At 37.0% G+C, this 14896-nt stretch overlaps 1 protein-coding gene across 6 annotated transcripts in view; it reads right to left on the reverse strand.

Annotated features, from left to right (window-relative positions):
* The window catches only part of PRUNE2 (prune homolog 2 with BCH domain), a 137656-nt gene that overhangs the window by 49125 nt on the left and 73635 nt on the right, over positions 1-14896 (reverse strand). For all 6 annotated transcript variants that reach the window (XM_084505459.1, XM_084505457.1, XM_084505458.1 and 3 more), the window contains exons 7-8: positions 7418-7576; positions 22-6553 (exon numbers count right to left, since the gene is read on the reverse strand). In XM_084505459.1, coding sequence (XP_084361585.1) covers positions 22-6553; positions 7418-7576 — 6691 coding nt within the window. The remainder of the gene's footprint in view (positions 1-21; positions 6554-7417; positions 7577-14896) is intronic.

Consider the following 14896-nt stretch of genomic DNA (forward strand, 5'->3'; position numbering starts at 1 on the left):
AAAGAGTGCAGGTTTTCTTACCATCAGGTGATTCTTTATCTCCACCTGGCGGTGAGTCGAGATCAGTTGTTTCTGGTTCAGATTTTCCTTCCAGAATCTCAGAAGCTCCTAGAGTTACTTCAGGCTCTAAGAGTGAAGGTACTGAGGTGTAATTCTCCTGAAGACCCTCTGTTGGTGTGTCAGATACCTGATCTTTGATGCTGCTGTCTTTGATCATTAGGATGCCTTCAGCAGCTTCTGAAGGGGTAAGCAGTGGTAAAGGCTTTTCCAAAGAAACGCTGTCACAAAATGGCTGCTGTAACAAGAGCTCATCCTTCTTATACTCTCTGCTGCTGGAGAGTTTGGCATCAAAAGACACATAGGATGGTGGAGTGCATGTTGCTGGTGACTGATCACTGGACGCTGCCTTAAACACAGGAACATCATTCTCAATTACATCTTCATTTTCTTTCACTATGTCATCAACCAGTTGGTTATTTGAATCAGATTCATGGCCTTCATTATCACCAGGCAGAAAGGATTTGGGAAAGAATATCTGTGTATCACTTGATTCCCTGTCTACCGTTTCACTGCCTGCTAGTTCCAATATGTTAATTTCACCACATGTGCTCACTGGGGTACTAGTGACTGATGTGTTAAGGATGTTATGTTCTACCCCTGTCTCAGATCCATCCACATGTTCTTCTGGTACATCCAGCTCATCACCCATTATTGTCGTATGGTCAATATCAGAATATATTCCAGCTTTGGCCAAAGCACTCGTTTCTTGTAGGCTTTGTTCTGCCCTATCAGGTAGACTGAAATCCATGGGAACAAAATGTGTTTGGAAGGTCACTATTTGAGCTGAATCAGGTGGTGTTCCTTGATCGCTTGCAGGGGTATAACTTCCATGGAATGTGTCTTCCAGATCTAAGGATGTTGCTCCTAAAACTTCACTGGGGATTTCAACTGAGTCAACCGGCTCAGTAACAACTTTGTTTTGTAGATCACATTTCAGAATTGCAAATTCTGAAGGCTCCTGAGTATTGGAAGAGCCTAACTGATAGGATTCATCATCCTTTCCCAGATCATAGTCTTGGGGACCGTTACTTTCAGACTCTGCCTTTACCTTCTGCATTATGAACTGACACTTCGAATCAGCATCTGCATCTTCACACATATTTGACTGTGTGTGAATCAGCTGACTATCTTCAGCTTCAGGCTCCATGCTAATTTGAGGAGATGGGATAGAGGAATGCTTAGCTTCATGCTCTTGGCACACATCTGGACTGCTTGATGCCTCGGAACTATTGTCTTGATCACAATGACTTAATAGATCAGGATTTTCACTATCTGATTTCAAAGTGACAAGCTGCTCAGCATTAGTCCACAGGTCAGGTTCCACTGAAAACAACTGATTACTTTCTTGTGTGTTATCTTGTAAAATATCTGGGATAACAGCAGTTTGGGGAACCAATACACTCCATCCTGGACTGGACTTCTCTGTCATTTCAAAAGATAAGTCTTCTACAAGGAAAGCATCTGGCTGGGGGGTGTGCACTTCTAATGTTTCACAGGTGTCTGGCTGTTGTTCTTGAGGAATGAGACTTGCATTTCTCTCGTTGTCTTTTGGTAGATCAAGAACTGTGTTTTCTTGAACTGCTGTACTTGACATACCCTGTTGATAATCTGAAAAAGGATTCTGTGAAGTCAGTTGATTTCCCTCATCTGCAGGAGACATTTGCTCTTTCAAGACCCTTTCTTCTTTATCTACTATGAAAGGATCAAATTGTTTGAACTCTACAACATCTCGATTTACTTGACTATCAGAAATATTCATAGGATGTGTTAGTTTTTCATTTTCTCCTCCATCACAGTAAAGGTGGGGAGGCTGATTTCTATCATTATCTGTTCCAGTGAAATGTGTTTCTGTTAGTTCTTCATCCTGTGAAGGTGACCTGCAGGACTCTTCCTTACTGTTTGTTAATTGTTCGTTTACAGACTGACTTGAAAAAGAACACTGGTCTTCCACAGGCTTTTCTTCACAAGTTGGTGAATTCCACCATTCTGAGCTATCATGTGGAAAATCAAATGTTCCTACAGTGGATTTTGGATCAGTTCTTAAATCAGCTTCTAGTGACATACTCCACGTATCTGCAGCTTCTGAAGAATAGCCTTCCTTATCACCAACAGCAAAAGTCTTTGAAGTCGTTGTGGTATCTTCATTCATTTGATACAAATGTGAGTTTTCTGTGCTACCCATTTTCTCACTGAAAATACTCACTTCATCTTTGTTCTGAAGTGTTTCCCAGTGATCTAAACATTCAGAATTCTCATTATACTTCATTATAGTCAAGTTCTCCTGTGATACATTCCTAGCTTTAATTGTTTCATTTAAGATGTCTGTCTGGATCTCCTCCCCCACTTCAGTTTTTGCATTTAAATCGTCTTTGTTTTTTTCAGGACTTCTTGCACTGGATTGTGCATAATCCTCTCCAATTTCAGATGCTTTGTTTTCAGAAGTGGAATCTTCATTCATTAATTCTGGACATGCCTCTGAATTCTCTGAATCCTCATTTATTTCAGGACTTGATAAAGAAGATACAGTATCATCATCTACATGGGCATTCCAAAAATCTAAGCTTTTAGGAACTTTGTTCTGTTCAGCACTCGTTTCAAATCCCTCTTGAAATTCATTCCCAATTTCTTTGCTTTTACAGGCATCCTCAAGATTTTTATCACTTCTAATATCCCACGTATCTCTACTTTCTTTGTGATGACTGGCAACTGGAAGGTCTCCCCACACATTCACAGATGCATCACTTAAATCAGGACTTGTTCCACTTGAGTGTGTATAATCATTTATTGAACCACTCCATACATTATCTTCTTCCAAATAACTTTTGATCTGTATATCCTTTGAAACGCTGCTTGTGGTGTTTGCCATTTCATGGACTTCACTTGCCTCAGAATTTGTTGCAGAAGATTTCAAATCTTCACACTGCTGTAAATTCCAAGCGATTTTGGGAAAACTGTCATTAAGTGTTACACAAAGCTCTCTGCAAAGGTTATTAGCAGATTCTAAATTTTCAGAATTTTCATTTCTCCTTGAAGCTATTTCATGTGAAAATAAATTTTCCACCATAGACATATCTGTGATGTCAGGAACACTGACATATTCAGCAGAAGGACTCTGCTGACAGTTAATTTCTGGAGACTCAACTATGAGAACATTTTCATGAGCACTGCTTAGTTCTGAGCTATTTTCAAAAGATATTAACTCAGAAATGTCTGTATGGCTAGGAACCACATTATGTAAGCTGTCTCTCACTTCTCCCAGTGCTTCTGGTGGTTCATTCATCAAAGGAATTGATGTGGCTAAGTCACAAACTGTCTTTCCAGAGTCACTCCAGATGCCTGATTTTCCAGGCATTTTAGAAGAATTATTTTCCAGATTATCACTACCCTTATGAGAATTTTCAGAGATACTTTCCATCTCAGGATGTATTGCATCCTCTGTAACTGTAGTCTCCTTTTCATACTTCTCACTAAGTGGCTGAGTTGTTTCACTATAACTATAGTTTTGTGGAATGGAGTCACCTAAAGATTCATAATTCCTGTTTTCCTCAGCAACACTTAAAGAAGACTCAGCATCATTCTGCAACAATTCTCTCTTCTCTTCATGACTGATTAGATCAATTTGATTGGAAAATGACTCATTCTCTGTGACTAAGTCTTCTAGATTAACACTACTCCTCATTTTTTCTAGGGAGCTGAGAACTTCAGAAGTTGACCTGTTTTCTTCTGAATCCGCATTACATGAAAATTCACTGTCATTTTGTACAGGTTCATTACAAATGTCAGTAATAGTTTGCTTTCCATCTGTTCTCATGTATTTCTCTTCCCCTTCCTGAGAGATGACAATGACATTGTCCCAGCCTTCCTCAGAATCCTGTTCACTTTGTAAACTCCATGAGTTCAGCTGCTGCTCTGAATGCTGGCTATCCAGCTTTTTATTATCATCACCAGTATTCTCTGGTGCCTCCTTACTCAGTATTTCACTTCCGATGTCACATGTTTTCTGAGCCAAACTATCCCCAGCATCTGAAGTTGGCATAGATGTATCTATGTCTTCTACAAGAACACTGGTCACTGTTTCTACGTTTCCAGCTGAAGTCTGTCCAGTATTTAATTCATTCTGTGGTGGTGATAAGTCATTCACTGTTTGATTGTATAGTGGTGGTACTCTTCTGTTTTCAGATACAGAGAAGTTATTTCCATTGTTATAAATCTCAGTTGAAAAATACTGATTAGTTGCCTGTTCTGAATTAAGCAAAGGCTTAGCAGAGGTAGAAAGAGCAGTATTTTCAGAATTTCTTTCTTGTAACTGGGCAACATTATTTAGGGGTGTGTTCCAGATGTCTGTGTCCATAGGGCTTGAAAAAGGCATGTTTCTAGGAGATAATGGTTCATTATTTGGTTTCTCAAGTGCTTTTGGTTCAACCAAATTTGGGTTTATGAATTTATCAGTAACTGTTGCTTGGTCAAAATCTTTGTCCTCATTTTCTCCTTCATCTTCCACATATGTAGGTGATATATATGAATCAGATGTTGAGTAACTGGTGTCTGGTGGTGAAACAACTAAATCTTCACCTATGTTTGATGAACTAAGATCTGAGCGTTTATATGAGAAAGTATCATCCCACGGCACCACTATTTCTGATACTTCTTTCCTGATGTTTTTATCATATATATTCCAGGCCTCTATATTTTCAAATTGTTTTGGTCTATGTTTAGCGTCACCTAACAGAATGTTTTTCTCTGTTTGTAATCTGGAATTATTTTGTATATTGTTGATGCCAGAATTAGTATTTTCAGATATTCCATATTCTTCTAATGAATAATATCTTTCTTTATCCCAGGCTTCTGGAGATACCTGGACAGGTGGATTTTCAGTCTCATTGTCTGCTGTGATCTCTGAAGAATCTGATAAACTGGTTTTTGATATGGCCCATTCCTCAGGAACATTCACAGATTTTTTTTCTGTATCCAGTTTTGGCATGTTCCATAAATTTTCAGGGGATCTAGCAATGTCTTCTGCATCAAATTTAATCCAGGCTTCGTAAGAGTCTCCAGCTAGCTGACTAACTTTCCCTTCCCCACTACACCATGCATCTGACATCACAGGTGTTGGCTGACTGACCCTCCATGGGTCAGTAAAACTCTCTGGTTCTTGCTCTGTCTCCTCTAAAGACATAGCTTGCAAACACAAATCTTCACTGTTTTCCTCTTTGTTCTCCTGGTTCTGGTTGTCTTTTTTAAACTGATTATCCCACAGACCTGGTCTCATGTATTCCATTTGCTTTGGCTGCTTTTGGAGGAATACAGAATCTGATGCTCTTCTGTCAACATGTTCTCGTAGCAATGGACTTGTGTTACAATCCTTCCATAAGACAGGGCTATGAAATACAGATTCCTGCTCACTTGAACTCCATGTATCTGCATTTCGGGACTCTAGGTCAAACCCATCCCACCAGCTTCCATATCTAACACGAGACTGAGAATACTTTGTGCCATCTATTTCATTAATTTTTTTAATGACATCTTGTGGGAAAAACAAAGGCTGCCCATTATCTAATGGTGAAGTTTCTACTAGACTGTTCATAGGAGTTGGTGGAATTCTTGAATCAGAAGATTTCAACATTTCTGATGAGGAAGAATCACCTTCAACTAAGTTGATCAAACTTGAAGTTTTTTCACACATTTCTCCTGGATTCTCATCAAATTCAGCTAAATTGTCTTCCTCATTTGCTGTAATAAGTAAGTCAGTTGAATAGTTTGCTGTATCACTTTCTAAAAGGTTTGCCTCATCAAGTTCTTTCTGCACAGTGAGTTGTCCTTCTGATGAATCACTATTAAGGAAATAGTCATCTGCTGGAGAACAGTCAACAGAACGAGAAGATGACTCAGATGGAGCTGTAACCACAGGTGCTAGATCAAAATTGAAAAGGTCAAAGTTGTCGCTGTTGTCTCTAGATTGAGGTTTTTGTTCTTCTGCTATTACTCCTTCAGGAATAGGGCTGTAGGAATCAAAGCCAGGCAGAAGACTATGATGGGAAGCACCCCCTTCTGCAACGGGGCTGTCATCACTAAGGAAAACAGAGCTCTCTTTGGAAGACCGGCTGCTTCTAATGGTAGCCAACCCACTGTCTGGACTCACAAGATCTACATTAAGGTCAACATGGGCTTGTATAGATCCATTTAGATCTTGAGGATTTTCTATAAAATTGGCAGAACTGGGCTGTGGTTCTACATCAGAACCATATAGCTCCATGATACCAGAAGATCCTTGTGAAAGTGGAGCACTCCCAGCTACAGCTTCAGTAGAAGAAGTTCTACTGTTTGATACCATTTCTGGTTGTCTTCTATTTATGACTTCCTTAATGAGAAGAAAAATTTGATCACAGGTCACCAAAGAATTTTCTTGATGATAAATAAGAATTTGGTCACATCCACATTCTAGAGGATCCAACTCCAAACAAGGATTCTGACATTCTTCTAATTCGCAGCAAATCTGTTGAAAAATAGGATGTTTCAAATGCCATTGCAATCATAGGTACCAGGGCACAGTGTTGTTTATTTCACTGTGCAACAATCATACCTATCTATTCATGTTATCCTATTTCTTTGCCATTTAACTACAACAGCCTTTTTATGAACCCTAAATAGACGAAATATTAAAATTATTTTTTAATACAAAATACATGTTATGTAATTGGTCAGAATGTTTACTTGAAATGATAGTATTTGACTTTCAAGTTCACTTCTCATTAGTAAAAAAAAAAAAATATTCAAATAAATGTTTAGTTATTGCCTTAAGATTTCTGAGTTTTTAAGACCAAGAATATGGTACAAGAAGTTGCCGCTGGAGTGAATTCCTCAGTTTGGGAATAAATATATGGGAAATAAAATGGACTGCATCTGACTGGATAAACTAACATTCTAGAAATAATTTGAGTTCATTACAGAGCTTAAACTATTTATCAATAAAATACACTGACATGAGTTCTGGTCATTACCATTTACAATAATTTTGACCCACTGTCAAAGATTTGATTGTGTAGGTCACAATAGAAAACCAAGACAAAACCAGTGAAAAAGATCATCCTGTTTTAACTAAGCTGAAAAATATTCTGTCTTACTGTATTTCTTGTGACTATTCAGTATTTTTATTAGGCTGGTCTGAAATAATTATAAATACTACAATCATGCATTTTGCGTCATGTAAATAATACAGACATTTCAAATAACTACTCAGTTTCCAGACAAATGTAGTTACTTCCTAGCTCCACTTAATTATCCAACACTTCACCATTAACTAGTTTAAAAAATACGTTTTCAGGAAAAACATTTTTAGATTCTTTTTCCAGGTACTTACTTGATTGCCTAGCTCTAAGTTTTCCGAGTATACTGCAATTTGCCGTTTCATTCGCTCCTCATCTGACAAAGAGTTGGCCAAAATGACAAGTACATCAACCCCATATTTATCTATGAATGCTTTCAGCTCACCAAGGAGACTCCTGTGTAACACACAGTCCTGAAATATGGTAAAAAATGCAAAGAAACGTCAGTGTATTTTCCTAGCTCATCCCATACAAATCTGTAATGAAAATATCAAGAAACGTTAGCATACCTCAGTTGCTGTAACTGGCAAGAGAATTCCACTTAGACTAGTGCAATGTAGAATTATCTAGATTTTGCAATATAAACCATACATCTCTCTTTCTGACCAGAGGATATAATGCACAAAGTGCAAATATCCCTCTTCAGTCATCACTTCAGAGAACTGAAAATGAAAACATTCTCAGAAATTTTATTTTTGCCATTATGCTTCTGTTTGTATTTGAGAAATTTTTTGTCAACTTCAAGCTAAGCACAATGTCATATGCTATAGTTGTTCTGATGCTGCCAAGCTACACTAGTCCTGAATAAACAGCAGTTCATCATAAACACAAAACAACTGTATATGCAGATTGGCATGTTATTCCCTTGCATCTGTCTCCTACCTGATAAATTACTGTTTTGGTAAGATATATACAAATACTATTCATTAATCTGCTCAGATATGTCCACAAAATGTGTCTCCCTCCCTGTAAGTTGAACTTAAAACAATCTATTTTTCAAATGCTTTGGAAGTAGATTCTTGCCTAGATTAGTAATGAAGTTCTGCTTTGATGTTTGTATAGCACTTCACAATTCGCTTTATGTGAGATTCATGCAGATTACGGCACAAGCAGAAGTCAGCTATCAGTTTATTGGTGGACATTCAGATATGAAACCTGAATAGGGAAATACAGTGAAGAATTATGAGGAATAAAGTTTGAATGTCCAAATTGGTAACATTTTTCTGAAGGCTCAGGTACTGGGTATATTCGAAAAAGTCCCAAAACATGCTTAAGCATGGGAAAGTGACTTCAGTTATTGCAGTCCTAAACACAGTTGGAATACTTATGAACTGTTGGAATAAAAAATTTGAACTAGAACAGATTCAAAACTATCTGAAGATCTTCCTTAATATATATAAGATCCTCAGTAACTCCTTATCTCAGCTGCTCACTCACAGCCAATTCAAGCTGACGGTAGGTCACAGGGAAAGACATGGTCCAATTGTGGATCTAGTCTGTACAGTGTTTTATGACTGTATGTAAGGTAGATAAATGATCAGTCTAAAAAACATCTAGCCTTCAAGCCTCATGATGCTATAGCTTCTGTATTGCATCTACACTCATCCTAACCTTAATTTGCATTCATTTCTGACAGAATAAAGGAGATCTTGACATGGCCTTATCTAAATCCCCATTCTCAGGTAATTCATTACCTCGGGTAAAGTAATTATTTTGAAAATATTTGATCACAGACATTATATTCACAGCAACTACTATAGTTGGGCATAAGGTGGAACTACAGACAGAAGCAATGTTAACCATATTCATGAACTTTTCAGAACCCAGAATCTGTGCAGAACAAAGACCACCACCAGCATTTAAGAAATCTACGAGCACTGTCAGCATGTAAAATGTCTACTGGTCATCCATACTAAAAATATCTGTTTTAATAACAACAAATAATACATGGATATTCCCCAAATGCACCTCTGTAAATCAGTATAATAAAACTAGAAAGCAACAATTTAATGCCATGTAAGTAACTCTCTTGTTCACATGCTGAAAGAAAGGAGTTGGCTTTGTCTTACGCTGTTGAAAAATACAGACCAAGGATGCTAGAACAAGTGCTGAGGCTGACAGCCAGCAAAGAACAATTAGTCAGAAGTGGTGAAGTAGCCAGCTGTGCTACCTGTAGTGCTCCTGACTGGGAGACTCATTAAAGGTTAAAGAGATAATCTGAAAAGGCACAGGCCTGAGCTATGCATGCAGCACATACAACGTGGCCCTCCGGCTGTGCTGTGCTGCTCACTGTCGTTGGATGCTGAATAAGCTCCACCATCTAACTATAAGAGAGGACCCTGCAACAGCTCCCACTCAGTACTGGTGACTGCACCATCCATGTGACCTTGCCTTTATCTAACAGAGAAGCATGGAGTTCTCATGAGAACATCCTTTCTGTTTGACAGTAGAAACAACCAATGGAGTTATTTCCTTGAAAACAAACAAACATACAAACAAGCAAACTTTTAATACCTCAACTGACCAAAAGGGGGAAATCTATTCTGTAGTCAAGGTCTGCCCAGCATGCTGTAATGGGTCAGAGCCTGTTTGATGTTACACCCCTCACGGTTCAAAGCAACCAAAGGGACATAAGTTTATCTGTAATGTTCTCTCCCTGTAGTATTAGCTCTAGCACATAGTATTTTAAAAGATACCTTACAGAGTCTGCACGTCTTTCTTACTGGGATCAAGACAGAGCAGTGCCGCCTGGTGCAAAACACTGTCAAGTGATAAGAGACTGCTCAGAGCAGCATGGGAAAGGGTTTAGCTATGCTACTGCTGTACACCACGTCTTTAAACAAAACATTCGGATTATTTTATGATGTTAGGTATGTTTTACAGTGGCATCAAATCAGCAGTAATACTGATAAAGTCATTAAGGTATGTCAAAACACAGGCCAGGTCAAACAAGATGATGCTGATTACAGAAAATCCATTAATTTCGTGAACTTTACCTCACAAAATTTATCCCCCAGAAGACTTCCTAACAAAATAGTCACTATTCAGCAAAGGTATGAAACCCACAACTATATTTATTCTGTGGAATCAGGACGAAGGGACAAGCTTCTCACACCACTATTGCATAAACACTTATTAACATTCAAATAATACCTGAGAATGCAAGCTGCTTTTTTTTTTCCCAAACATTGTAACTTGAATAATTAACAATAAATATTTCTCATCAGTTGTTACCTCTATTAATGAAGTAATGTTACTTAATGAAGTAACAACTTAAAAATGAAACACTTGGTAAACAGACATTGTTAAAAAATGGGTCAAAAAGATTTGCTGGAAAATGCAGCTGACTAAGCAATGAAAAAAGACAAGATCAGATTATACATCCTACAGCATCCTCATTCTATCTGAAGAATTTTTTTTGGTTGACTGGACTATAAATGAAAATATTATTTCAATCATTAATTTTAAAGTAAGCAAAGGTAATTTTACTAGTGCTAACAAATATTACTAATCAACTTTTGAAACTTAGTTTACTCCCACCCCCTAAAACATCTATTATATATACTCTTTTTACTTAATACCAATGACACAATTCAAACAGTACAGTCATTCAAACATTCAAATAAATGGATTTCCATAAACAACAAAATCTTATAAATTAACAAAGACTATGTATTGAAAGATATAGTAGACATATGGACTCTTCCACAAATTTGCTAACCTAAGTAAATAACCAGAATGTTGCATATATTGTAAATGCTAACAGAAGATAAAACATTTCTTTCAAAAATGAAAAAAAATGCTATTCATTTTAACAGTTAAGCTGATACATCCCAAATTAACTACAAGCATTGTAAAATGTGTTGATGAACTAGCATAGGAGGAAATGCACTGGATTGGTGCCAAACCAGGACAAAGGTCAGCCAGTTATACATTTTATATTTTGTTTCCTTACTTTATTAGCATAGCTTGGCTTAAAGGTTAACTCATATTTGCAGTGTACAGCAGGTACAGCATATATAAGTAGTATTGGTTATAATGCCCTCCAAATGTCCTGTAACAAAGAATGGACTGCTGGTTTACTTGAAATGTGCTATACCTGAAATAAATAGAATATAATAGTAAATGTATTTCACATACCCACTGGCAATATAGTTAATAGCAATATAGATGCTGTAGAAATTTAGTATCTTAGCATCTGTAATAAATTTGTGCATTTGCTTGTCTAATGCATATAAATACAGTGCTACAACATAAAAATATGGTGAATATTCTGAAACTTTTTTTTAAATCATTCAGCTAAACAGAATGAGAAAGCTTAAGAAATTCGCAGATTTTGAAGCATTTTTGAACATGACCTGCTTTCAATTATTATGCATTTTTGCTGGGAAATGCAATACAAATTATAGGTAGGTTGTACATTGGAACTTATTTCTCTGAAACTCAACTTTTTTTATAGAAACCTCTTTTTTTAATTTAATAGCGAACATGATGACAAACTTGTACAAGCCTCTAAATTAATCAAACTCTCTGAGAAATATTCAGAAATAATTTGTAATTTCTCCCTTGCTACACTTTCTGATTCATGAAGCCAACAGCCATTTACACAAGTGATCACTGTAAACGTATATTACACACACTTCGGATTCTTCTGAGCTAACTGTGTCAATATTAACCTGACCAAATTAAGAACAAACTGTCTCTTTTGTTCTTCACACTCTTCACATGGAGAGCACAATATGGCTTTTGTCAGAGGTGCTCCATCATTTTGGCTTAAGGAAACTGTCAGTATAGTTTGGGATTCGTTATTCATGGGCAGATACCCTGATGGGTCTAATGAAGCCTTTCTGCTGACAACTCATTTGCTAAAAATACCCAACCATCACAAAATATAAATGAGGAGTATCACTGTATCCCATTACAGTTTTCACAATCAAAACAATTATCACTATCCAGAAGTCAATACATACTGTTTCACACTGTATTCTCTTAATATTTCATGGTCAGTACTTCTGCATTCCGGTTTATTTCTGCGTGATCACTGATAAAACTTTATGACATACTTAAATTGCAATATAATAGGGTAAACACCAATGTTATAGCACACATGCAGAGCTAACAGTCTGTGTGCCATTTGTTGTAAATCCAGCTAATTACTAGAAGCCCCCGCCTAAAATAAAAATAAAATTTTAAAAAACAAACAAGCAAACAAAAAGAAGCAAAAAAGATTCTATTTTTTTTTTTATAAAAGTTTTTGGGTAAGGTCACTAAAAGTCAGAAAATAGTATAAACAGTAGAGTGCTTGTAAGACTGCACCAGAAACACGGACAAGTGTATTCACTTTTTGACCCTTTCTTTGTATCAACACCACTGGTGCAAACACATTAGGCAGGACTCATGTTTTCTATAAGGAAACACATTTCAATGCACACATTTTTCTAGTGTGCATTTCAATATACTAAATATCAGCACTGCCATACCAGTATTTATCAGTCTTCTGAGAAGAACAGAAGTAGCGGCTCATTTTGCAGTCAGTTTCCAGCCCTTTACTCTCAGTGCCGCTGCCCAAAGTTTCCAAAGAGAAATCGGTATCAGTCCCAAACCAAGCAGCACGAGAACAAGCATCTGAGAGCTTGTGCTATGCTGTTGTACAACTGACATTCAACTTCAGGCATCTTTAGCTTAACTTGGTAATAAATCTAACCAGGAAGTATAGGACTGTGAAACACTGTGCAGAATTCGTCATGGGTGTCTGTTTGAGCTCACGCCCTTTACTGTAGGTGACAGCTGTGTTCTTGCAGTGTCTGTCATTTTCATCAAAGGCAGAACAACTCAAAAAAAAACAAAGCAAAGAAGAAAGAATTCATCTATAATAAAAGAAATAATCAGGCTTTGTTCAAGGGAAGTGTTTTTAGCCTCCTTCACACTGGACTACGTTTTCTACAGCACTCTTCTATTTTTTGTTAGTACGTCTTAACAATGATCCACTCTTCAGGAAAGAAGATTGCAACTATGCTTTTCCTCACACTTTATACAAGTACAAATTCTGTGTATTCAAATTCAGGCTCACATATTTTTATCTGTGTTTTACTAGTACTTATAAAGATGTCTGTGTTAAATTAAATATATGTATACATTAAAATTTGCTCAGGCAAGCAACCCAGCTTCAGTTCCATTATTCCATATTTTCAGAGGAAAATTCACTATTCACATTTTGAATTTAGCTGCTGGGTTACCACGTCTCCACATATCACAACACATTATGACATCCGTATATCAGAGGAATGTTGTAATGTCCCATTTGGTTTAGAACATTCTCCTTCCTGCTGGAGCACCTGCCATCGGCAGGGTTCACTATCAAGAATGAGGACTGGAACCACCAGCTGAAGGAACACAAATTCTTATTCATAAGCAAAACAAATCTCCCCTGACTGCCAAGGCAGTATAACTAACTGTCTGAAATACAACAGTTCAAAAGGCTCTCTGGTGTCTGTGCACATACCCTCAAAGAATGAAACTTATCAGAAGGGACTGAGGTGTCCTGAGAAGGTACTGCTGTTACTACATGAGATAAAAAAACATCAAGTGATTTGTATAAAGAAGCACATGTAACAGTGTGAATACTGTTGCAACATGCATGGGAATGACATGACACCTCTGTTTTGAAGTGGGTCTTTAAAAGTCAGCCTCCATAATATAGTTAAAGGGACAAAGCAGAAAACTTGTAATTGTAGCAATATGACTTGCTGTAAGAAGGAAGCTACAGGTAAATGCACTCACACTATGGTAAAATGTATTCCCACCAGGTCATTTTGAAGGCTGAGGTAAGTACATATGTGCTTTTCTGAAGCAAACTGCACAGAAAGCAGTCTTGTATTTTGAAACCACAGGTGTAAGTATCAAAAGTCTAAAGGTAAAGGGATTCTGGGATCTGCTCATGCACCACACTTAAAAGCAAACATCACCTGTAAAAAATATGCACATAATATGTACAAAATGAAGAAGAAAAAACTCTATGCTAAAGTACAGAATAGTATATACAATCTAATATATTACTTGTCTTAGAAGCTTATAAGAAAATGGGAAACAATAATTCTTATGTCTTAGTTTTCAACAGGCCATGTGGTTAAAGCATAGGATATACTTTTTATTTTCCTTTGTATAATTCTGCTTTCTAATGCTAGGTTACCTCATCTGATTTTTCCACAGCTTGTAAATCAATTAAAAAATACTGAAAAGACACAACCTACCACTTCAGTTACAAGGTTCATTTAATCACATACAATATTTGATTTCACTGTTGACTGATTAGCAAGTGGCACCAAGCAAAAGGCTGTCTTGCCAGAGCTGATGATTTAAAACATAAGAAACATCACCAGCATCTACATACTGACCATGAACTGTCTATTTTAGCCAGCTAAGTCTCAGGTGTAAATTCATAAGCCATAATTCATACCTTACAAAATAACTCCCATGCAAACATGGTAACAAAAAAACACATTTCTGGCTGTCAAGAAAATTTCTGGCAAAATTAATCAACCATTCATCCATTCAGGCTCTTTGCATACCCTTTTGTCAAAGAGGGAATACTAAGAGATTTCTTTCCTCTTCCACGCACTCATTGCAATGGTTTGTAGAATCCATCAAGCCTGAGTTGATTTATTGAACTGTCTTATAGCTCAGCAGTATAACTATAGCAAATGAACTGGTAACTTCTCCAAAAACAGCAGTGA

This window comes from Aythya ferina (assembly GCF_964211825.1).
Source record: "Aythya ferina genome assembly, chromosome: Z".
NCBI classification, from domain to species: Eukaryota; Metazoa; Chordata; class Aves; order Anseriformes; family Anatidae; genus Aythya; species Aythya ferina.